The sequence below is a fragment of the Parasteatoda tepidariorum genome, chromosome 5 (assembly GCF_043381705.1).
Source record: "Parasteatoda tepidariorum isolate YZ-2023 chromosome 5, CAS_Ptep_4.0, whole genome shotgun sequence".
In the NCBI taxonomy this organism is placed as follows: Eukaryota; Metazoa; Arthropoda; class Arachnida; order Araneae; family Theridiidae; genus Parasteatoda; species Parasteatoda tepidariorum.
Window position 1 is genome coordinate 9,725,778 of NC_092208.1, and position 26,325 is coordinate 9,752,102.

At 33.4% G+C, this 26,325-nt stretch overlaps 1 protein-coding gene across 2 annotated transcripts in view; it reads right to left on the reverse strand.

The window, feature by feature from the left end:
* Nucleotides 1-4,848: 4,848 nt before the first annotated feature.
* Nucleotides 4,849-26,325, reverse strand: part of LOC107446677 (calcium and integrin-binding protein 1) — a 32,228-nt gene continuing 10,751 nt past the window's right edge. For both annotated transcript variants that reach the window (XM_071180967.1, XM_021147877.3), the window contains exons 2-7: nucleotides 15,178-15,249; nucleotides 14,762-14,796; nucleotides 13,060-13,159; nucleotides 9,643-9,790; nucleotides 7,539-7,737; nucleotides 4,849-6,236 (exon numbers count right to left, since the gene is read on the reverse strand). In XM_071180967.1, the coding sequence (XP_071037068.1) occupies nucleotides 6,215-6,236; nucleotides 7,539-7,737; nucleotides 9,643-9,790; nucleotides 13,060-13,159; nucleotides 14,762-14,796; nucleotides 15,178-15,228 (555 nt within the window). In that variant the 5' untranslated portion in view covers nucleotides 15,229-15,249 and the 3' untranslated portion in view covers nucleotides 4,849-6,214. The remainder of the gene's footprint in view (nucleotides 6,237-7,538; nucleotides 7,738-9,642; nucleotides 9,791-13,059; nucleotides 13,160-14,761; nucleotides 14,797-15,177; nucleotides 15,250-26,325) is intronic.

Sequence of the window (26,325 nt, forward strand, 5' to 3'; positions counted from 1 at the left end):
CTAGAATCCACTTTAGGACCGCCTTAAGGTATCATTTATAATTCACGATCGCAATGCTCGCAAACGCCATCTGGGGAGAAGACCAGTTCCATGTTTTGACCCTTCCCTTATCCCTCTCATCTGTTCTCAGTTGTATATAAGAAGATACTACAATATTTTCCTTTTTCTTAATATTTTTCTTATTTATTTGTCACAAATATTTTTTAAAATTTCCCCAATGTTTTCTTTTAGAACTATGTTCAATGTAGATTTCAGTTCCAGGCTTCCTGATTTGAAAGTTTTTAATCTATTTCAAAATCAAAAGAAAAACTGACGTACTTCCTTCTCTTATGACTCTCCATATGCTAATGGTGAAAGCAGGTGAAGTGTTGCCATAGGTAGAGATTTCTGCTCTACTCCACCTATAGCCCATTTTGAACGCCAATAACACAGCAAATAACCTTTTTCAAAAAAATACCTACAGCTTTTTTTTGTAATTATTACTGAATTAAATTTTATATTAGTTTAAAATATAAATAAACGACTTAGCGATTACAAATTCAGATATTATAATTGTGTGGCGTAACTATCACTACGATTATTAAATATCAATTCACTTCGATATAACTCATGTTAACTCGATTTTCTCTTATGGTACCTAAAAAAAAATGAAGGTTGACATTATACATATCTCCATTCCCCACAAATGTATATGAGCAATTCTACAAATAAACGCCAATTAGGCGGCCAAAAAAAAAAAATTTTTTTTTGGAGGGGCACACTATTTCTACATGAATTTTCTTCTTTTTTACACCCTAAAAAGGCAAGAAAAAATCGTGAACATGGAATTTTTTCTTTGTGACATACTTTAAATGTGATATACTCTTTCTGACATACTCAGATAAATCTGAGCCATTTATTCAGATAAAACGATTTTTACATAAATTTAATATTATTATACTCTCTAAAATGTATTTATAGAAATTTCATACTATAATATTATATATTTCAGTATAAAAAAAAAAATAAAAAAATTTAATCAAAGTTCCTAAATTGAAAAAACTCGGGAAAAATTTAAAATTGGTATTTTGTCATTTAAAGTAGGTCACAAGGAAAAAGTTTCATATTTAATATTTTTTCTTGCTTTTTTAGGGTGTAAAAAAGAAGAAAATTCATGTAGAAATAGCATGCTCCCCCCCCCAAAAAAAAACGTTTAATTTTTGTTTGGCCGCCTAATTTGCGTTTATTTGTCGAGTTGCTCATATCGTCGCTTTGAAACTAACCGTAGTAAATTGAAAAATGAGATATTTGGGTCATTTTGTGTAAGAAAAAATCACCCTTTTAGAGAAACAAAGTGTTATCTTCATAGTTCCATAAAATTAATTTAGAGAGCAGATAAATCGTTATCGCATTGGAGCGATTAGCATTAGCGCGGAAAGTTAGAAATTGCTCTCCTGAATTTGAGTTACCATGGTTTAGTTTCAAAGCGACGATAAGAGCAATTCTACAAATAAACGCCAATTTTTATACTAAAATATAATATTATAGTATGAAATCTCTATAAATACATTTTAGAGAGTATAATAATATTATATTTATGTAAAACTCGTTTTATCTGAATAAATGGCTCAGATTTATCTGAGTATGTCAGAAAGAGTATGTCACATTTAAAGTATGTCACAAAGAAAAATTTTCATGTTCACGATTTTTTCGTACCTTTTTAGGGTGTAAAAAAGAAGAAAATTCATGTAGAAATAGTGTGCCCCCCAAAATTTTTTGAATTTTTTTTTGGCCGCCTAATTGGCGTTTACTTATAGAATTGCTCATATAGCTGCAGGTTTCATATCAAATCTATTTTAATTCATTCATGTTTCAGATCAAAATTTGGTTTATATATTTTAGTATTACATCATTTTTTTTAATTTACGTAACATTCATTTATATAATGCAATATTGATTCAATTTGCTTACAATATAATTCAAAATTACACCTCTATCGTAACATTTGAAGTTCAGAAATATTCACAAAACTAAAGAAAATGTAAGAATATTTAACTAAATAAAAATGCAAATTTAATTCGACGAAGATCAAGCAACGACTGCTATAAAGCCAAGGTCCACATGCACGTTGACTCGTTTAACACTAGAACTACAGATGTTCATACCTAGTTTTACTCCACCTGTCTAAGTGATGGATTTTTGATTTGCAATCGCAACGCTCGAATACGCCATCTGGAGAGAAGACCGGTTCCATGCTTGGACTCTTTCCCCTACCCTCTCCTTCTCTTCTCAGTTGTATAGGAATGTGTACTTACGATAATTTCCCATTTCTTAATATTTTTCATATTTGTCAAAAATAAGTCCATAGCGTTCCATAATTTTTAAATGTCCATAACGTTTTCAGTAAGAACTACGTTCAAAGTAGTTTTCATTTCTATATAGTTTCCTAACTTGAAAGATTTTTTAATCTTTTGAAAATCAAGATAAAAAACGAATGTTCTTCCTTCTTCTATGACCCTTCATACGCTAGAGGTGAAAGCATGCGAAGAGTTGCCACAGGTAGAGAGTTCTGCTTTACACCGCCTGTGGCCCATTTTGATTGCCACTAACCTTTTTTGGGTAAAACTTTGGAGCCAGTTTCAGTAAATAGAATATTTTTACTTACAAAAACAAAGTTTACCAATTCAATATTTAATTATTAATTTCAAACAAAGAAAGAATCCATTTGTATTCATAATAAAGTATATTTGTGAAATGTCTATGAGTCACATATTTTGCCAATACTCTCAGGCAATACTCTATTGTCAACTGACTGCAGACCATTGCATTGCTTACAGCAGTAAGTAGCTCTCTATTTATTGTACAATTTAACCTGGCCAAATTTTCTTTCTCAGTCCGATGGTTCTCACGCGAGGTCGAGCACTTTCTGGTAGGTAGAATAGTTTAACGAGGACTGATGTCGTGCATTCTGAGATCTCTTCGCAGTCTTCACAGATTGGGAAATGATTTCAGCACACTAATGTATTAAACCGGCAATCAGACACAAAACCGTAGCAGCGAAATCGGGCACAAAATAGTACTTTCTCTGAATAAACGTAACTTTTTTTCCCCCGACGCATTCGGATTTCTGACCTCTGATATGTAGGGGATAGACGCAATCTGGGGAATATGCTCCCCATAGTTTGGTCAGGAGAGTGCTCCAAAGTTTAGGCCCCTTAATGTTAACTCTACTTTTTGCGTATTTTGCCATATGTCGAGAAAGTTTTGCACACATTTGTAAAATTAATTTATCCAAAGATAATACCATGCAAAATATAATTTTTAGCAAATATTTACCATTTTTTATTACTTTATTTAACATTATTTTATTTTTTAAAACATTTTAAATTGTAAGGAATATAATTTTTTGCATAGTTTATAATTTCACATAGTAAAATACGAAATTTGAGTGAAATCGTTCGAATAGTTCCTGAGAAAGCAAATTTCAAAAGAGTCGTATTTTAAAAATTCGACATCCAGAGGAACTATTTGACCGATTTTGCTAAAATGTTTTTTTTTTTTGCTATAGAAAATTACATTTTTTAAATTGATGCAAAAAATTTTATTCCTTACGATTCAAAATTTTATAAAATAAAAAATTATAAATATTTACCAAAATTAATTTTCTGCATGGAATTATCTTTGGTGAGATGAATTATATGATTCTGTGCAAATTTTTTTTAATTCGCTTTAAAATTTTTCGAGACATGGTGAAATACGCAAAAAGTAAAATTGACATTAAGGTGTCCAAACGGCATATTTCAAAGACTGCTGCTACCCCCTATACTTTAGGGGTCAGAAATCTGATTTCGTCGAAAAAAAAGCATGTTTATTGAGAGAATATACGTTTTTTTTTGTCTGGTTTCGTAGTTTAAAATATTGTCTGCACTTATTAATTTGCATATTTGAGGTCACTCCCTTGAGTCCTAGAAAGTGAAAATCCGATCACTAGATTAAAAGTTATTCAAGGTGATTCGTTTTTCTTTCGCACTATACATGCGTCATAGTTAATTTGTAATTTACAATCGTTTTAAAATTTCAAAATACTAATGCAAAAAAAAAAAAAAAAAAAAAAAAAAAAAAAAAAAAAAAAAAAAAAAAAACATATACCTAGATTAGAAAACGTAAGTCTGTGTTAAGAACTATAATAAGATAATATAATTGAAACTACCTTGTGAAAAAAGATAATTAATCAAATATTGGCGTTTTGCGACAATAGTAAGTAAAAAATCCGATTTAAAAACGACTACTGATGACGATCGAATGATGAGGATTTCAATTCCAAAATTGCCTTATAAATGCTAATAAGCAATTGGAAATATTTGCATCTCCTGATTAAAAATTGATATACTATTGTAGTGTATCTACCAGTACAAAATTCGGTCCGGGTCACGAATGTGGGACGAGAGTAGATATCGACCATGTCAACTGTCATCTATGAAAAGGTACCCCAAAACAGAATCGAGTTAACATGTCTTATATACTAGTGAATTGAAATTATAATTTTGTAGTGATAGATACACTACACTATTATTAATATAAAATTGTCGCGGAGTGTTTGTAACCTATAGCCAATTTTTATATACTTATCCCCAGACCGCTTTATGGTTTTGCAGTGAACAGGGCCATCAGTTGATCAGCTTTAAAACTTAAAAGAATAATTAAGTTTATAATCTACGACGACGAACGTAACAAATCTATACATTTCTATTTCCATTTGTTTTTCTTCGATTTTTAAATTTGTACCAATGCTATATTATGATTTTACATCAATAAAATACATTTTGATAATTCGTAAAAAAGTTTCAGTTTCTGACACAACAACGTAAATGGATATTATTACAAATTTATTCTAAGTCATTTACAAAATTCAATAAAGTAAAACAAAAACATGCAAAAAAGTTTTTTTTTAAGTATTTCAATTTAGAGAAAATATGAATCAAGTAAGTGTCAATGTGTTGAAAAACATACTGCGATGCGATAGAAAATTCAACATAAGCGATAAAAAAATTCACAATTAAATTTTTTATATATTTGGCATTTCTGTATAACTACATATTGCAATAAAAATTCAAAAATAAATTTTGTTTTATCAGTTTTTTGAAATTCTGTTTTAGCGTTCATAGCATTATAGAAAGAAAATAGTTATCAAGTCACGTGTCTCGAAATCCATCGTGAAGCACTTACGCTGTATTTTCAATTGCACCAATAACATAACGTAAAAAAACTAGTAAACACATTCCATAAATACATCAAAAGTTATCTAGGGAGAAAAAATAGAAATATGATAAAATATAAATGTGATCTCGTAAAATAAATTTGCTGACATGTGATTATACCCTGGCAAGCATATTTTTTAAGCTAACTTAAATAAAATTTCGCACTTTTAAAATCAGCGATCAAGAGCTCTGATGGTTACAGTTATAGTTTTCAAACTGAGACACTTTTTTTTCCTCAGCGAAACACGGTTTTCACAATGAAAGAACTGTTTGCGCATGCGCAAATTGATCTTTCGTGAGATCGCATATGCGAATTGCATGCTGCAGTGAGCATGGTACTTATTAATGTGCTCTAACTTCAAAAGGAGGGAAGAAAATAACACGGCGATTTGTATGCTGCATCTTACTGTGTTACGTAATCTCCTTTTTAAGTTTTCAATGTGAAGACTAAGATACGATGAAAAATGTAAAATGCCATTGTTGTGTTGCCTTCTAAAAATTTCGAAATTTTCTTTCTGTTTCCGTCAGAGCTGGATGATCGTTTATAACACTATTCTTGCATGATACCATATTAAACTTTTAAAAATTTCCGTTGTCTGGTTTGGGATGTTAGCCAAGGGATTACCAAGCGGTTATTTTATAACCACTAGGTTACTTGGATCATGGCTGTGTTCAATAGTGAATCTTTTTCTCCCCATGGACTTTATTTCTATACATTTGAGTGCGCTACACAGCATTCATTCATATTTTTAAAAATTGCAGCAAGTGTTATTGAAATAGTCGGGATACTTTAGATGTAAGTCCCTCAGCACATACGGACTCACACCTTATTTTTTCTTGTCCGAGGTCAAAAATATGAATCTCGAAAGACGCATTGTTTTTATTATGTGAGATTAACATGATGCATTTGTACTTATAGGCTTATTACAGCAGTTGCATATCACAGTTGAAGTTTGGCTTATTCTGTCGAATTTTCTTTATATCCTGATTGTAAAACTCCTAAAAATAAAATAGAAAGGTCATTTAGGTAATTTTAATATCATATCAGCAAGGCTAAAATGATGTTAAAAATATTTTTCCTTTATAGGGATTTATTTATCTTCTTAAAGTTATTATTTACAGCATTTTTTTTCTTCAGAAATTGCATATTTATTTCGATTATTATTCGATTTATGAATACAAGTTACGATTTATAATTTTAGAAAAAAGTTAATAAAAACATGTTTTGAAAATTTTAAGGGCATTAATTTTCATTTTAAAGTCATTTTGATAATTTATATCATTAGATAATCATCATCCTAGCTCTAGTCACTAGGTATATATTTGTTGTTTTTTGGGAAAGATTTAAACCTATTGAGGCAAAGATTCCGCATGTATTGAACTTAAATTTTATGAAATTAACCGAAAAAAAAATTACGAGAATTTATTTTTCAATTTATTTAAAAGGTAAAAAAATCATAAAATTTTTATAGACTTTTCAAGAAATATGTATTGATGACAGTTGTTGCGAGATAGTTTACCTCTCCCTTGAATCATCATGACAAAGCATATGTCCATAGTAAATAACAAAATTTGTAACTTCGTTAGATTTAAATATATTGTTTTTTGCTGAAATTAATCCAGTTTCTTTCGTCTGTACACACTTAGGATTTACTCTATCAGTCGACGGAAAAAATTAGAAGAGACCTTAGAATAACATAGGTAGGTAGGTATTTTATTTACGTCGCACTAGAGCTGCACAATAGACTATTAGCAACGGTCTGGGAAACATCCATGAGGATGATCCGAAGATATGACTTCGAAATTTTGATCCTCTGCAGAGGAGATGGCTCATTTGCTTTGGTAGCCCGACGACCTGCGAGCGAAGTTGAGCACTTTACGTTAGAACAGTTTAACAAGGACAGATACCGCGCATTCTCGGTCCCTACGCAGGCTGATCAAAGTGGTCATCCGCCCACCAACTGACAGCAGTCAGCGATGTTTGGCTTTGGTGCTCTACTGGGAACCTTGTTTCTACGATTAGTCCACTGAGGGACTTAGAATAAAATAGAAGAGCATGCTCGTTTCCTTTGGAATGTTAATGAATAAGAAAATTTTTAGAATTCTGTATCGTAAGTATTTATAAATATTAGAAGGAGCAACAGTCCTTACAGAACATTTATACAACACAACTTGAACCAAAGAAAAAAATTAGTATTTAGGAAGTCGAAAAACACTTAGATCGAAGTTAAGTATTTACATCAAGAGTTGGATGTCTCCGACAATAAAAAATAAATAAATAAAAACAACTAGATAAGATACCTAGCAAAATCCGGGCACTTCATGATGACATGCTTGAATTCACCGGGAGAGAGCATTCCATCTTTGTCAATGTCTGCTTCATCCATCACTTTGTCGATGACGTCATCGATGTCCTGCTCATCCAAATTATCACTTCCAGTCAGCAAATTTATCAAGTCCTTGAGGTCTCCCCTTGATAAGTAACCATCACCATCTCCGTCTGAAACATGTCACCGATTGTTTTTATTTCTTCTGCAGGTATTTTTACAAGCTAAACATTCAATGCGATCTGCCTTTATCACCCATGATACAAATTTTTTTTTATTCCTTGTTGAATCCGAAATTAGCACATTATGCAAATTAATTGACGTAAATTGAGGTTTGACCCCTTCAGGATAAGTGATGACGCAAATCGCCCTTCATCGACCACGGTATCATACACGAGAAGAGCCTTTAAGAAACCGGTAGCTCACATAGTTTGTCTGAAATAAGAATTCACCCACACATTCGTCTGGACCTGCGGCAGTGACTATGGTAACGAGGTATGACTATTTCAAGTAGGGGGTCACTATTTTGGAGTGGTTTCGACTCGGATCGTTGAGAGTGAATCTCTTTCTTCGGCCAATTAGTATTAGTCCTAGAGTGAAGCTACCCTCCCTAAAATGTGCCATTCTTGTTTCCATGGCACCGGACGGCCTCAGACTTTGTGGTGGGAGGAGTTATTAGCTAAGACAAGCTATAATCATGCTGACGTGTTTTCATTTTGGAATGTTTTATTTTAATTTTTAAATGAGATTAGATCAAAGAATATACACAGGTGAAGTTTAGCTTTCATTGACATAATATAAAATAGTCCCCCAAAGTAAGGTGGGGGAAAGGAAAAAAAACAATTAGGGGCACAACGGCAAAGGTTCTATAAAATGGCTTGTACCTTCCTCTCTAACCAATACTGGGAGAGGGGAAGTGTTGGGATGAAGAAGAAAAGTTTCCTCTTTTTTTATCGTTGGATTGTTCTGTATTTTTGCACGATTGGCAAACAGTACCGTACTGTTAATTAAGGCATAGGAGACAAATGCAATCTGGAAAATGTGGTCGCAATAGCAGATCAGTCGAAAGTTTAGACACTTTTAATGTTTATTTCAATTGTAGGGTATACTAATTTTTACATCACTTCAAAGAATATATGGTATAATACAACATTTGAATGAAATCGGTCCAATAGTTTTCGAGAGATTATGGACACTTTTAATGTTTATTTTCTTTTTTGTGTATTTCACCTTATCTTCAGAACATTTTAAACAAATCGAAACATTTTTAAGATATAAAATTCGTTCATCCAAATTCTATGCAAAAAAAAAAAATTTAGTAATTTTTTTTAAACATTTAATTTATTAATGATCCAAAAATTTCAATTGTAAGGTATACAAGTTTTTACATCTGAGGAGACACGTGGAAGTTAACGCGACTCCTAAAATAAAACATAATATTCAAATAGAGAGATGATCTAAAATGAATAATTAAGTTGATTAAGAATAGAAACAATTAACAGAATGCCAGCCATAATTAAATAATAATAAATTTAATAAAAGGATAACAATTAAGGTTACAAGTTAAGTTCTAGATTAAACATCGTGGCGGACAGGTTGTCCCAGTAACATACACAGGCGTCGTCACAGACNACCATATCTGTAAAACTTAAGCAAATCGAATTTTTTTTTAAATATAAAATTCGTTCATCCAAAGATAATTCGATTAAAAAAAATATTTCTAATAATTATTTACTATTTTTTTTAAACATTTTTCTTATTAATGATCTGAAAATTTCAATTGTGAGGTATACAAATTTTTACATCATTTCAAAGAATGTAACTTTATATGACAAAATACAAAATTTGAAGGAAATCGGACGTTCGTGAAAGATTAAATTTTTAATGTTAAGACTTTCTTAAAACTTGATAACACAGAAGCTATTCGACTGATTGCGCTCACACTTCATATTTTACCATTTAAAAATCTGAAATTATTTGACCAAATTTTCGACGATTCTACGTTCATTACACTTCCCAAAGTATGAGACCGTAAGCCCACTATGTGGATAATTAGTGAGAGAAGATCAATAAGTTACCATAGATACTGAAAGCATATTCTGCCTTCTTATCGGCTGGAGAATCAGTATTGAATACAGGAGCCATATCCAGGAAATCTTCAAAAGACCAGGTATCATCGTTGGTGGAGGAGAACAGTTCGCAAATCCTCTCCTTGAACGGATTGTTCTACAACAACAATCATTCATTGATATCAAAATATAGTATTTATTGCTTAAATAAGAGACGAAAAGTATTACGTAAACACCACTCTTAATATGCAGAGTGTCCAGCAGATCACTGGCTGATTTCAAAATTAAAAACCGCGAAAATGAAGGAAGAAGAATGAAACAAACGGTATGTTTATTGTGAAATGTCTGAAAATTCAATGCAGGAATTTTCGAATTTAATTAAAAAGGTTGCCGATAGATGGTGCTTCAAGGCATTGATGGCCAGATTGATCAGTTACAGCATTAAACCGTGAAAGGAGTTTGTCCTACAGTTTACTAGGAAGGTTTAAGTTATGAATTCCATTCAACAACATGTGTTTCTGGTACTGGAATATCAAAGTTTGATTTCAGTTTTACGGTATTTGTATTATTTTAACTCTGCACAGCGCCTTCTGTTGGCAAAATTTGTAATTAATTTCTAAAATGTTTGTATAAAATTTTACTAGCTTTCACAAGGCGTTTGAATCATTCCTACATCATCATTTTTTTCCGTGAAATATTTAATTTTGAAATGAGTCATTCATTCGACGGATGTATATTTTTAGAATTCTTGCCAAAATTGAAGAAAAAAAGCATACTTAAGGTTCTCAAATTAATATTTAAGCGAGGAAAAACAAAACCGATATCGAAATCCTTTACATCACAAGCGTTGAAGGTGGGATGAAAACATAAAAACTAGATGGATTGTTAAAGGAGAATTAAAGGCCTAAAGAGTTTCTATTTCTCTATTGTTTCCTCCGGCAATCAAACATGTTTTAGAGTTTTCAGTACTTTCTTCCTCAGTATGATTCGCCATCGCATTTGTTTTTTCTTTGCTTAAATATTAATTCGCGGCCCCTCATGCACGTACTTTTTGTACTTCCTTCTTGAAAAGAATTCTAAAAATGTATATTTAGAGCATTTGTTTCGAAAAGCAAAAAGTTAGAAAAACATTTTCCACCTTTAATATTTATTATTATTATTTTATTATTTCAACTATTATTTATTTTGATACAACATTTGGACAAAATGAAATTCGCAGAAAAAATTAAAATATATGTACCTTTTTTGATTACACACTGTTTCAAACTTATTTCTTTTTCAAAAATAAAGCTATTAAATAGTATTGTTTCAATACAACAACAACAAAAAATCTCAAACGCATGAAGATTATTTCGCAAATAGGTATACTATTCGAAAAAAGTAATTTTTAATTTGTCTATTCTTCAAAAAAGGGACAAAGTAAGGGGACTTAAAAAAAAAAAAGAATTCTAAAAACATTATCAAACAGCAGCGGTAGCCATAGCAACGCATGCGATGACGACGCATCCGCACACAGTTGAAAAGTGTGATGACCATGTGTGATGACCATCAAATCCAAAACAACACTCATTTTGCCAATGGGTAATAAAAACACTGATCGTGGATATTCAAAATACATAGTCACTTCTGAAATATAACTAAGAGTTAGGAACAGGAAGAGAAAATGTGCTCGCATAGAAATAAAGAATAAAAGAAACGAATTTCACGCGATAAAATGCTACCGACGGGGGAAAAAAAAGACAACGGCACAGCTGTCAGTGCAGGGTTATTAAAAAGGGTGCACAACGTGAAAGAAAAATGAGTTTTCATGGTTGAGCAATGTTGAGTGATTTCTTGGTCGTCATTCCAAGTTTAGGTCCCCCGATTGAACACCTAAATGCCTAAGGAGCTTTTATTTTTATTTTTTTAAAATTTATGCTAATTAAGCCCATAACCAAGCACACCTTAGCAGAGGAAATTATGAATCAACAAAATTCATCTGCATTTATTCAAAATGATCATCGAAAATTTCGATAAAAAAGTACATGTGCGCCAGCAAAACAGGAAACGTCGTTTGGATAGTATGCTATTCCAAATGTTCCCATTCTAGTTTGGACCACCCCCCTTTCATTAATGAAAAAGCTCTGTCAAAATATATGGTACTTTATTTACGTCACACTAGAGCTGCTCAATGGACTGTTGGCGACTGTCTGGAAAACATCCCTGAGGATGATCCAAAGACATGCCATCGAAATTTTGATTCTCTGCTGGGGGGATAGCTCCCCTTCTTTGGTAGCCCAGCGATCTGCAAGCGAAGGTCAAAAATATGTACTATATTTATAAAGATGGCAGGACAGGTGGCCGAGTGGTTAGCTAGTCTGACTGCAAAGTTGCTCTCTGTGTATTGTCCTCTGTTGTGATGCGATGTGTGAATGTGGCCCACCCTACAATCGGATTTCTGTGGCAGTGTGACGTAGGTAATGTTGCTCGCTTTAGTGACAGGTGCCCACAGGGTAACGCTAAAGAGCAAAATTTTAATATATCGATGCCCTCAGATTTTTTTAGGCTTGCAGAGAAATAAAGAATACTTCAATGATTGAAAAATGTGCTAGTATCGCAAAGCAGTGTGTTATTAGTCACTTTATTCACTTACGTTACATACAGAATGGTCTGAACCTTTAAATAATTATCAGAAGTTTATAACATTTTTGTAATGATGTGCTATGAAAAACATATGTCACAGTTTCTTTTTAACATTAGCTATAATTTTGAGCTTTGAGTGTTGGGATAGAGAGATTAAACCAAAATATTGAAAAAGGGCCAAGATAGCCAGTTTGGTAGGGCACTGGGCCTACCAAATAAGTAGGACCCATGTCCAAGAGCTCGTGGGTTCGATCCCCACCGACCGAAGACTCCCCTTGTAGAAAATTGAGACTGATGCACGTTAAATCTGCCGAGTCACTAAGTCCTCCATGTTCCCATAACAAATCAATATCTCTGGGGGTACTGATCCACGAGTTTCCTTGTCTTCTGTATTGGTTCAAAAATTACAAGGTTGCGGAGTTCAACATTAGTAGTTATAAACCCAAAATTGGGTCGGCTGTTCAACGACGGATATAAAAAAAATATTGAATAAATTATGTTATTTTGACTCAACCAAATGCCTTTCAAATTAATAGAATAAATAATTTGAATGGTTTACACAATGCACTTTGCTAAGTTAAATTTTTTTTTTTATCTTTCCTTTTTCGTTTGAAGGAAATAAACTTGACTTCTCTTCATTTATACAATTGTGACAGATATTTATTAGCTTCCTGTCTATTACTTTTAATTTAAACTATTAGATTACTTTAAACAGCAATAAAAATAATAAATGGCTTTTAAATTTACTACAAAACCTCAGGCGGAAGAAAGAATAAAAAGGGGTAGAAGAATAAAGGAACGTACCTGAAACTCTGGCATTCTCTTTATGAGATCCACTGGTATCCTTGCATTCTTATCTTTGTTCAATATTCTTGGCTGTAGATTTTTAAACCTTTTAAATGCACTGAAATAAAAATAAAAAACAAACTAAAACATTGTAATATTTTTGCAATATGTTAAAAAATAAGCTTTATATTAGCTTTAAAAATAATAACAAGCACAAAAAAATGTACAAATATAAAGAATTTTTCTGTAAAATATATCTATTAAATCAAGCAAATTCCATTGTATCTAATGCAACTTATATTTGTCTAGGAAGATCATAAAAGTTGATGTTCCCCAATTTCGTAACCATAGGACTGATAATGGCAATATGGGCAGCATTTCACCAACACTTCCTAGAAGTAGAAGGGCCTCAGCACGGATCAATTTAGTAGTCCGATGTGACGAAGTTAACTGCGCAGTAGACGAAAAATAAGAAAGATGTCATTACGTTAGGGGTACTAAGCTGCGCAGTGGTTGAAAATACAAAATATGTCATTACGTTTGGACTACTAAGGGATATTTATGGTAACCCGTGCTGAGGCCTGTTCTTTCTAGGAGGTGTTGGACTAATTCGAGTTGACTACTTGGGGAAAATATTTTGAACCGAAATATTTGACTTTTTTGACAGCTTTCTTTGTTCCTGCTGCATGTTTGCTGTTGATTCCAGCTGTAGGTTGCAGGCCAGCAGCCATCATTGCTCTGTTCACTCTTGCAAACGCGTTCAGCACCTTCAAGTACTCTGGTTACCTCATAACCAACATGGACATGGCACCTAAATACGCCGGTAAGTACTTTTGAAACAGCCTTCAAAATACCAATGTTCTTAACTAGAACATAACACCTGCAATATTCTTAATCCTTCAAACCGGATCTTCAAAATTGGGCCAACACTTTTACCATTCAAAATCTTTCGAAACATTTATTGCTGAAAGAAAAATGGTTCACACGNGTTTTTTATTTTCGAACGGCCCATACTTTAAAAAAAAACAGCTCTCGAGTTATGTGACAGACCTATTTAAAGTAACACGTTATTTTTCAAATAGATAGATAACAGATACAAGATAACAGTTACAGAAAATACTGGTCATTTTTATTTTTAACCTTCGGTTTTATTGATTAAATATGCTCAAAAGTTAATAAGTTTTGTGTCGAATCGATACGATAAATCTTTAACAACATTTTTATTACATATCTTATTTTGCATTACATACATATTTTATCAGATTCGATTACGCTACTGAAAAATCCATACCAGTAGCAAAAAAAAAAGTTTGGTAAACTGTATACCTTTAAGATAATTCCCAGATTTAATTTTTCTCTATTTGAAGGAATAGTTGTTAATGCACATAATTGTGGCTCAACTTGCAAAAGTTGTTACTTATTTTAGATAATACAATGATTTATTTGTTGTTCTGTTTGAAGCAGGAGTAGCTCAATTAAGATAATTACACAGATTTAATTATCTTGTAATTATTCATAATTTTATTTGCTCCAATTAGACAATGCGCATATTCAATTATTATTTAAATTCAAGAAAACACAGATAACAATTTTTTTTTCTGAACTTGAAGTGGTTGTTGTTTAGTTAAAGTAATTCATACATTTATCTGTTGTAAATTTAAATAAATGATGAACAAACAATAAGATACTGATACAGAAATATAAAAAAAATTGAACTTACTATTGTATTTCACTCTCCGTCAGATATGTTAATTCCTAAAACAGAAAAAAAAGGAAGGATAAATTATTTTTCATTAGCATTGTTTAAAAGAATGAGCATTCAAATGTTTCGTAACAATGACATGAAAGAAAGAGAATGATTTAAGCCATTAGAAGAAGTAACACTTTATTTATTTTTTTAAAACTAAGTGGCGAAAGGGATATCTAAAATTTAATAGCAATATTTATGCTCTAAAGCTCATAAAATTATTTTAAAGTTACCGTGGAACTCTGAAAAAAAAGATTTAAATCATGTCATAAAAACAACACTGACAAGCAAAGGAAAAATAACGTGTACATGAACTAACGTGTTGACTGAGAAACTAAAAGTGTTTTTAAGACATTTGGGGAAAAAAGAGAGAGAGAGAGAGTGCTTACTTTATAATATTGCAATTCAGATTTTGTCAACTGGCTTTTACTGTTACCCATTCCATAAAATTTCTGAAAAACCTGAAAGAAATTAAAATAACAAAAATTAAAATTATAAATGAGAAAATAATAAATTTAAATAAATATAATTTGGATTATTAGCGTGCGATTCTATTCAAATAGTGCTTACGAATTCATTTATTCATTTTATGTTCTGTTCATTCATATTGTATGTTGATAGGCAAGAATTTTCGCAAACTTTTAATGAAATTCATGAATAACTTCTCATGAAATATTCATTAAATTTTCGGTAAGATACATATAGTATATTTGGGAGAAATTTAACGAAGGAAACAATGATTCAAATAAACAATATTTTAGTCATAAAAAAATTCAATTGAGAGAGAGAAACGATTAATCTTAAACGCTCACTTTATACTTTAGTAAATAATGTAATGCAGTGAACATTTACTTAGATTTTAGTCATTTGGAACTTGTTGAGAGATTTAGAAGAAGAAAAAATTATCAAACAGCAGCTGTCGCCACAGCAACGCATGCAATGACGACGCATGCGCACTGTTTACTATTATTCTTGAACACAATTGAAAAGGGTGATGACGTCCATATAAAGTGCGAACGCCATCAAACCCAAAACAACACCCATTTTGCAAATGGGTGTTGTGACACCCATTTAATGACATAAAAACTAATGGACGAAGAACTTTATTTAAATTAAGTTCAGTCAACTTCACAAACTAAAGAGTTAACAGACAAAACGAAGATTTGAGTGGCTTCTGCAGCCAATATAATTTTTCACATTTCACCGCAACGGAATCTTCTAATTAAAGTACTAATGAAGAAGGAAGAAAGTACAACCGTCATAATCTGAAAAAGCACACCAAGTTTGAGTTTTAAACACATAATCATGTTATGCATTGCACAGAGCACAGGGGTTCGTGTCGATTGGAGGTGAATAAAACAGTCCTTAAGACTCCAAAAATTTATTATCAGGTATTTCTAGAAAATACAGCAATTTTAGAACACATAATTTTTATAAAATTATACCCCTTGTACATAAATAAGGAGTCTCAAGGTTACGTGGCTTCCCTACTCTCCACCCCCCCCCTTCGTTACCATGGTTTCGGCAAAAACTTGATTTGACGAAACCATAGGTACGGAAGGTAGAGTTCGGATATCGCGTAACCTTCAGACGCTTATTTTATTTACAAAGAGTATAATGCTTATTTTATTTACAAAGACTAAAATAGTTAATAACTATTTAATTCCAAGGCCAAAGGGACTTTTTTTTTATCGTGGCATCGTGTTTGTATCATGTGACGTAAAATATCCGGATCATGGGTTGGAGTCCCCTTGCCTTCAAGCTACTCGTTTGAGGTTTTCGTGGTTTGTCTCTCTATGTAAAGCAAATGCAAGATAGTTCCATCAAAAAGTCCTCCACGAAGATAAGTTTCTCTCTATACTTGAACCAGGAGTTCCCTTGTCTTCTGTATTGGGTTAATAATTACAAGGCTACGGAGTTGAGCATTGGTAGTCGTAAACCAAAAATTGGGTCAACTGTTTAACGACGGTTATAATATTATTAATATAATATTATTAGTCGATGAGTGGATTAGAGTCCTACGTAGATATTCACCTTCAACAAGACAGATGGCATTGGAAAAAGCTGAAGGTCTCCACTCACAACATGGCTTGGGTGACTGTTAAGAAGATTTAAAAACATCGAAAGTGACTAACTGGGGAAAAAAACAAGCATCTGACTAACTCGTTATAGTTTGTCTGAAGTAAGAACTCCTCTAGTCATTCGTCTGGACTTGTGACGGTGACTATAGTAACGAGGTATAACTATTTCAAGTAGGGATGTGGGGTCATTGTTTGGAACAGGCTTTGGCTCGTGTCCGCGAAAGAAAGATTATCTTTTCCTTCTGTCTACTGTATTAGCCCTAGAGTGAAGAGAAGCTACCCTCCCAGAAATGCGCTATTCTTGTTTCCATAGCAGCAGACTGCCTTCAGACTCTGACGGGAGGAGTTCTTAGAGTAGACAAACTATAGAACGGCCTTGGCTTGCTCTGAACTATCTGGACTTGCTCCAAAAAGAAATATTAAAGCGTTCAAAAGAAGTGATGAGGGCCGGAATAGCCTGGTTGGTAGTGCATTGGGCCCATGTCCAAGAGGTCGTGGGTTCTATCCCCGCCTGCCGAAGATACCCCGTGTAGTAAATGGTGACTGATGCACGTTAAATCTGTCGAGTCACAAACGGCCTCCATGTTCCCATAACAAGTCATATCTCTGGGGGTAACCGGGTTCAAATCCCAGTTATAGCTGGTCTATACGAAATCCGCATGCGGCTTGCGCCGATCACAGAGCTGACGTAAAATATCCTCAGTGACGTAAAATATCCGGAACATGGGTTAGAGTCCCCTTGCCTTCAGGCTACCAGTGGGAGATTTTTCTTCGTGTTTTTCCTCTCCATGTAACGCAAATGTTGGCAAAAAATCACCTACGAAAGCAAATTTTTCCCAATACTTGATACAGGAGTTCCCTTGTTTTCTGAATTGTATTCAAAATTACAAGACTGCGGAGTTGAACATTAGTAGTCGTAAACCCAAAATTGGGCCGGCTGTTCAACGACGGTGATGAAATAAACAAAACGTTCGAATTTTCGACCACTGTCAGGACTAAAACTATTGGTTTAGCCCAGTGTTTCCCAAACTTATGACTTTTGTGTACCCTTTCCAAATTTTTCGCAACGCTGTGTACCACTACTAAAAAAAATGAATAAATTTTTTACTATAAAAAATTGCACAAAAGTCAAAAATCACAACTGGCTGTTGACACCACTAATTGTTAACTGTTAACTCCGCAAAAAATAGCCAGTAGGAAAATACATAATCGTAAATTGTGTTGGGTAGCCTTGTTATTAAATAAAATGTTTTGAAATTTTCGTTTGTTGCAAGATATTTCGCATAAGAACGCGTATCCCAGCTAAACTGTTGCCGTACCCCTGGGGGTACGCGTACCACACTTTGGAAAACACAGGTTTAGTCAATTTGCCCTCTGCATTTATAGAGGGTCAAAAATTGAAAACCCTCGGAAAGGTATATTATTCAGAGCAAATGCGTTTCTGTGTCTGTTTTCTCAACTTAAAATACCGTCGGCATAAATTAATCAGCATATTTACAATCAATCTCACGAACCATTGGAAAAATCATCGAAGAAAATATTGAAACGAAAAATGATTAAGCTGTTTTATTTTCGATTTTGCACATTGTATGCTTTAAAATAAGGCATGTAAAACGGTCAGAAATAAAGCATAATTTTTGCCTTTATTTATCAAAGCTTTCGAAAGCCGATTTACACATCGAGATTTTTAAGACATAAAAATACAGCCATTAAGATACATTTTCTTTGTATATTTTAAGAGTGCTGAATCAACAATCATTTTGAATCAACGCAACAACGCAATTGAATGAAATCGCTAAGGATTTTCTTTTTTATGTTATGTACTTTAAGCGATAGGCCCTTATCACAAAGCAAAGGACACATTTAGTAGTTATTGCCACACGAAATCGGTGTACACGAGCTGTTGTTTTTGGAAGTGAAATAAGACAACTTTTGGAGAAAAAAATAATAGTTAATAGTAGTTTTAGTAAGATATGAAAATCTTTAAATATGCATCCAATGTAGCACGATTTTGCAAAAGAATTTGAGCTGAAAATTTTATCGCAAAAACACTTTTTTTTTTCGAAAATGGACTAAGTTTCTTTCTAATTACCAAAGTGAAAGTAAAGTCCTATTTGCTTTCTTAAATGACTGCATGCCTCGAAAATGATGCTCGCTGCGTAAAACTCTGATAATAAGTATCGATTCGTGGTCTTCCTCTCCATGTAACCTAAATGAGGGTTAGTTCCATCAAAAAGTCCCCTACGAAGGAAAATTTCTTCCAATACTTGATCCAGGAGTTCCCTTGCCTTTTTTATTAGGCTCAAAATTACAAGGCTACGGAGTTGAACATTAGTAGCCGTAAACCCTAAAATGCGGCGGTAGTTCAACGACGGTTATAAAATAAAATACTTATCACTTACAGCACGCAAATCATTAGAATAATATAGTAATGAAATATAATTATGTATATCTATAATTATATAGTTATGAATATAATTGAAATATAATTTGTGCCAATAGTTATTGACACAAAGGATGTATATTTTTATTTCTTTATTTTATTCATTTTATTATTTTATTCATTTTATTATTTTATTCATTTTATTATTTTATTCATTTTATTCATTTCATTATTTAATTTATTTTATTATTTTATTACTTTATTAATTTTATCATTTTATTCATTTCATTCTTATATTATATAGCTCTTTTTAAGGAGTATTAACGCTTAGAATAATATTTAAGTAGGAATTATAAAAAAGCAGAGCTAATAAAACAGAATGTTTATATGTAATACCTTATAAAAAATTGACAATTCTGAACCAATTCGCATCAAATTTGGCGTAAATACGCTCAAAGACACGGCGGACCTGACTGTCCACTTTAAAACTTTCTCTGACCTCCGGTTCAAGCGTTACATCACGCACTACCGGTCCCCCTAAGATGTGATAAATATTTTATAATATGAGTGATTTTCTAGCTTAAAGCTCCAATCGATTAAAATTATTTATATCGCAACGTTCTTATGAATCATTGGTCTCCTATGTTAGGTTATCACAAGTAAAATCAACGTTAATAATTTGATGTCAACGAATTCGTAATGAAACTCAACAAGGACTAATGAATGGGATACGAGCAAGTGACGTAGTGTGGGTATCTCGATCCTGATTGGTTGTTGAAACGTAGCATTTGTTTACGTTTGCAACCGTTCCTTTCATTCTATTTCAAGTTTTAAGTAAGCCAAGCCCGTTAAGTACCAATTTTCTTAAGTAGCACAGTCTATATTCTTTCCCAAAGATTTCAATTCTTTCACTACGTATTTACGCAAAGACAGGCATGGAGCCATGTAGAACCTACACAAACTTACTATGTATCGATGTAGCCAGGTTCACACACAAAAAAAATTATATCAAGGCTACAATAACATACATAAACAAATAATAAATATAAGTTAGGTAAAAGACGATTACGAGAAATAATTATATTTTCACAAAATCGATGTGCGATACAGCTCTGTATTTAATTCAGTGCCGGATTACCCATTAGGCCAGACTAGGCCATAGCCTGGGGTCCCCAACGATTAGGGCCCCCCTTAAAATGGAATTTTTGAAAATAAATTTTGAAAAATTAAGAAAAACAATGATTTAAAAAAAAATCAATTTTAAATATACACCGAAGAGTCATTACATTATGACCACCCTGTTAATAGCATGTAGCACCCGCCTTGGCATTGATTCCATAAGGTGTTGATAGGTAGTCTGAGGTATCTGGTACCAAGTGCTCACCAACTGGTCCTGCAATTCCCTCACATTGCGGGGGGGGGGTAGCGTGGCAGCACGAATTTGGTTTTCCAAGTAGGATCACAAATGCTCTATTGGATTAAGGTCGGGTGAATTTGGGGGCCAAGACATGACTTGAAAGTCACTGGAATGTTCCTCGAACCAATCCATGACGATTCGATCCTTATGACATGGTTGCGTTATCCTGTTGGTAAACACCATCCCCCGCAGGAAAAACTGTTGCCATGAATGGGTGAACCTGGTCTGCAACTATGTTCCAGTAGCTTACAGATGTCAGGGATTGTTCTATGAGGATTGTGGGTCCTTATATGCCCCATGAAAACATTGTTCCTGGGCGAGAAACCATGAAAACCTGGGCGAGCCCATTGTTATAGATGGAGGGTGGTCATAATGTAATGGCTCTTCGGTATGATTATAAAATGTTATGAGAATTTTTTAGTTCTAATTTAACAAAATGAAGTGAAATTTAATTTATTATTATTTATTTTAATTTTAAATATGCTTTCTTAAATGAAAAAACATATAAATACTTTTATATTTGAATAAATAAAAAATATACGAGAATTTTTTTTCATCTAAGGGCTCAAAGAATTTGAATGGCCTAGGGTCCTGCTTACGTTTAATCCGGCACTGGTTTAATTAACATCACGTTAACCAACATTCTAAATTATGCAGAGAAACTTAGTTCAACTTTACTACGCCATTTTGTTGATAAAGATTAGCTGGCTCTGAACGTTACATGGGTGGGTATCAGTTGTCTTCTTCTTAGAGTACAAGTAACCAATTGAACCCAGTGGCAGAGCTGCATCGCTCCCAAAGCGCGGAGGTAGCTGGTTCGATTTCCGCTGTTGGCTAGGATGCATCTTCGTGCTGTCCTTCTCTGTAGTGTGCAATCGGTCCTTCTATGGACAAAGGTTTAGATGCCTAAATTGAGCAAACAAGACTGCAAATGTATGTAATTCCAATAAGCAACAACTGAACTATTAAGCCTTAGAAAAATATGATAAATTTTGAATATCGATCATATTTTAAATTATACCATATGTATGTAGTTAGTCTATATTTTAGTAAACAACTTCTTACGCAGACTATGGTAAATATAATAGTATAAAGCGTAACCAGAGATTGCGACCCAACGAGTCGTTGGGTCGCAATCTCTGGTTACGCAATCGTTTTTAACACCATTCTTGTGAGCATAGATCATAATACCCATGTACAAAATTTTATTCCGATCATTCAAACGGTACGTTTTCTAGAAGGTCATGCGTCTGCGAAGTTATAAGTTCATAATCATCGTGTATATAAAAAGCAAACGAGAGGTCATTAACCTATGAAAGACAATCTATCAGAAGAATTGACGGGTAATAGTCCTACAGTATTATGTCATGATGTCAGCAGATTACGAGGAAACGAGTGATATCATAAATTTTCCCTCACGTTGTCAAAGTTATAACAAATAAAGAGAGAAAAACAATTACCCAGTGACATATGAAGGAAAAAAAAGAGTTTTGTTTTGCTCGTGTCTGTGCCCCAAGTAAATATTTATTTATTTTATTAGTGGATAAAAATAATTACTTGGCAGAGAATATAGTTAAAATAGTTGAATCTCGAATAAAAATTGAATGTCAGTTTCAGAACAGATGGGAGCATTTCGTTATTATATTTAGCTTTCGTAACATTTTTCGTTTGTTAAAGCGATGAAATATTTAATAGCCTTATTAAATTGTACTCTCACTACAATAACTTATTTTGCTAAATTTTCAATTTAATTCGATATGAGTGTTTAAGAATATGGAAATAACTGTTTAAAAACAAGCGCATAGGATTTGATTTCGTTTAACTTCTCTTTTGGAAATTCTTTTTTTAAAAAAAGAATAAACTGATTTATCCTAATAAATTCGTAATGTGATGTGTTCAATCTAATTAAGTCTTGTTTTTCAATATAAGATAAAGGTAACGGAAGGTTTCCACTTACCTTTTATTATGGACCGCCTTTTTTAAATCTGAATAAATATTTATTGTTTCTAAACTACAAGGTGATAAAAATGATGACTATACAATATAAAATGAAATGATTCATGATTTAAGTTATTTAAAAAGGTGATGAAAGATTGAGACAGTTAATTGCGGCAAGCCGCATCTTGAGCTCCATTTTAATAATTAACTTTAAGTTTTAGAAAACTAAAGTTATTATTTTCCTCTCTGCTCGCAGCGCCATCTGGAGACAGGTTTTACCAAGTGGGCTTGAGACATGATGATTCATAATTCCATTTGCCTACATTACTTTGTACATTTTTTAAAATTAGTATTTTTTTTTGTTGAAAAGATATTAAAAGTTAACAGCTCTTTTGACAAGGTTGTCACGGATCCTATTAATTTATAATAGTGGTATTAAATTGATGCTGGACGAATTTAGATGTTTAAAAACCACTTTATCTTTTAGTGTTCTGAATGCGAAGAGATGCCTGAAAAGTTTCATCTGCAGTATACGCAGATGAAACTTTTCAGGTAGAAAAGTTTCTTTATATCTAAGCTTATAGCTTAGAATTAAGCATCATCTTAATACCTAAGATACCACGATAGAGAAGCATCTTAATATCTAAGCTTATAATGTTTTAAATATGAAAGGAGAAGTACGCGCGGAATTCCTTGCTAAATTTGGGTCGAACATTAAACATGAGCATTTCAAACTGTGTGCAGAAAAAAAATTTTTCTCCGACAATTTTTTTTTTTTTTCCCCGGCAAAAAATAAAAACGCAAAGAGAGCAAATGTTATAAGTGAGGAGAGATTTACAGAATTAGCATATTCTATTTAAAGCTTGCGGGCAAGAGTATAAACAAGAATCGTGGTGGCTCGGGGGATAGAGTGTTCGCTTTAAAATGAGGTGAACCGGGTTCGAATCCCAACGATGGCTGGACGATAAAAATTCCACACGATGCTGACGTAAAATATCCTCAATGGTAGATGGATCATGGGTTAGAGTCCCCTTGCCGTTAGGCTAATTGTTGTAGGATTTCGCGGTTTTCTTTTTCATGCAACGCAAATGCAGATAGTCCTCTACGAAAGCAAAATTTCTAACAATACTTGATCCAGAAGTTCCCTTGTCTTCTGGACTGGGTTCGAATTACAAGGCTGCGGAGTTGAACATTAGTTGTCATAAACCCAAAATTGGGTCACCTGTTCAACGACGGTTATAAAATAAAAATGATGTCTTGAATGAATGGTGCTGCCATCTATCTGGGAGGTTCTAAGGTAAGTCGCTCTTCCACCCTAGAGAGCTAGACCAGCACCTCCCAGATAAGAGAAGGCCTCTGCACGGGTTACCATAAACGAGAAATCCGATCTTTTTGTATTCCGAACGTAGTGACATCTTTCTTATTTTTCTTCACTGTAGCCCTTCACAGTAGACCGAACGTACAAACTTTGCAGTGCTCTCTTGATCAAACTGTTGGTACCATATTTTCAGAATTGCGGCTGATCAGGAAAAGAACGTCTGGCGAGTTCGATACAATCATGAAATTTATAATCGATAAAGGCGACCAGACTTAGAAAAAGTCATCAAATTACACCGAATAATTATTATTAATGGGATTATTGGGAGGACGGGATTGCCTGGTTGGTAGGGCACTAGGCACATGTCCAAGAGTTCGCGGGTTCGATCCCAGTCGATCGAAGACTCTCCGTGTAGTAAATGGTGACTGATGCACGTTAAATCTGTCGAGTCGCAAAGTCCTCCATGTTCCTATAACAAATCTATACCTCTGGGGGTACTGATCCAGGAGTTTTCTTGTCTTCTGGATTGGTTCAAAATTACAAGTCTACGGAGTTGAACATTAGTTGTCGTAAACCCAAAATTGGGTGGGCAGTTCAAATACGGTTATATATTATTATTGAGAGGTTTTCGTTGTTTTCTTCTCCATGCAACGCAAATGCAGGTTAGTTTCATCAAAAAGTCCCCCGCAAAGGCAAACAACTCCAAATGCTTGATACAGGAGTTCATTTGTCCTCTGGAGTGGGTTCAGTGACGTTAGATCAGTCGGGTCATAAAGTCCTCCATGCTCCCATAACAAATCATACCTCTGAAGGTACTGGCCCAGGAGTTTCCTTGTCTTCAGGATTGGGTTCAAAATTACAAGGCTACGGAGTTTAACATTGGTAGTCGTAAACCCTAAATTGGGTACACTGTTCAACAACGATCATAAAAAAAGTATAAACAGTTCAAAATTCGCTTTTAAGAAATTACTAGCAGAGTTTATAGCAGAATGGAAAATGACATCGTTGGATTGAATTTACAAAAAACATCTATTAAGAAAGAAAAGAAATACTCTGATTAACCTTTTGCTTACGGCGCTTAGCATTATAAAACCATTCTGGCCCGCTTGTTGTACCTGCCGTAAGCTAAAGGTTAACTCAAATCTTCAATGCTTCATCTTGGGTTGTTCTTTGTTGTATTGTCGGTGAGCTTTTAATTCTGGATAAAATACTAATGGAGACAGCTAACATTGAATAACCTATCACAAAGCATTTCTTACTCTCATTGAGAAAGAAAAACCACACTTATAATTTATTTTTACTGTACGAAATAAACTTTAAAATATTAGAAAAAAAAAAGAAAAAAAAAAGAACACCTCGTTTCCTTGAAGCATAAGAATTTAAATCATCTTTTCTGAATATCTATCGTCTTTCTCCCTTTGTTCTGTTAGTCACTGACCTATGTTTTTCATTATTTCAATTGAGTACTTGAAAAAAATTAAATATAATTCAAAATGATCTTTGTTTAAAATCGGTGTTTTAAACAATTGGCGTAGCTGAAAATGCACCTTGTCAATGTTGGACCAAAATTTTCACTCAAAGTTTTTAACATCCACGCAATGCTTGAACAAGGGCAGTTCGAAATCAGTAACAAAATTATCTTGGAATTATTTAAACGCAATGAGTAATTATTTCCTTTCTAGTTACTCCATTTTAAAATACATAAAGTTCTAACAGTTGTTTAAGACAAGGAATCAAATGATATGATCATTCTCTTAATTTTTTTTCTTAAAGCGCATTTTAAACTTTGTTCAATTTTTTCCCAAACATGTCAAGTTATGGCCATTTTCGTAATACGCGTTTTGAGCTAAGTATTTTTTTTTTTTTTCAAACGTGCATATTTCCAGTTTCTTAAACACGCTCATCAATGTCCATTTTTTTAAACACGCTCATCAATGTTCATTTTTTTTAAACACGCACATTAGGCTATGTTCATCTTTTTAAACATGCATATCAAGTTATGTCCACGTTTTTAAACACGCTTATAAAGTTATGACCTTCTTAAACACGCATATTCTCTCTTAATGTCACTCTTAAACACGCACATCAAATTATGTCCTTCTGACTCGCATATCAAGTTATGTCTATTTTATTAAATGCGCATATCAGAGCCGCGATGGCTCAGGGGATAGAGCGTTCGCCTTCCAATGAGGTGAACCGGGTTCGAATCCTGGCGATGGATGGTCGATACGAATTCCACCTCCGGCTTGCACAGTGCTGACGTGAAATATCCTCAGCAGAAGACGGATCATGGATTAGAGTCCCCTTGCCGTCAGGCTAACGATGGGAGGTTCTCGTGGTCTTCAGCTCTTTGTAAGGCAAATGCGGGTTAGTTCCAGCAAAAAGTCCTCCACGAAGGCA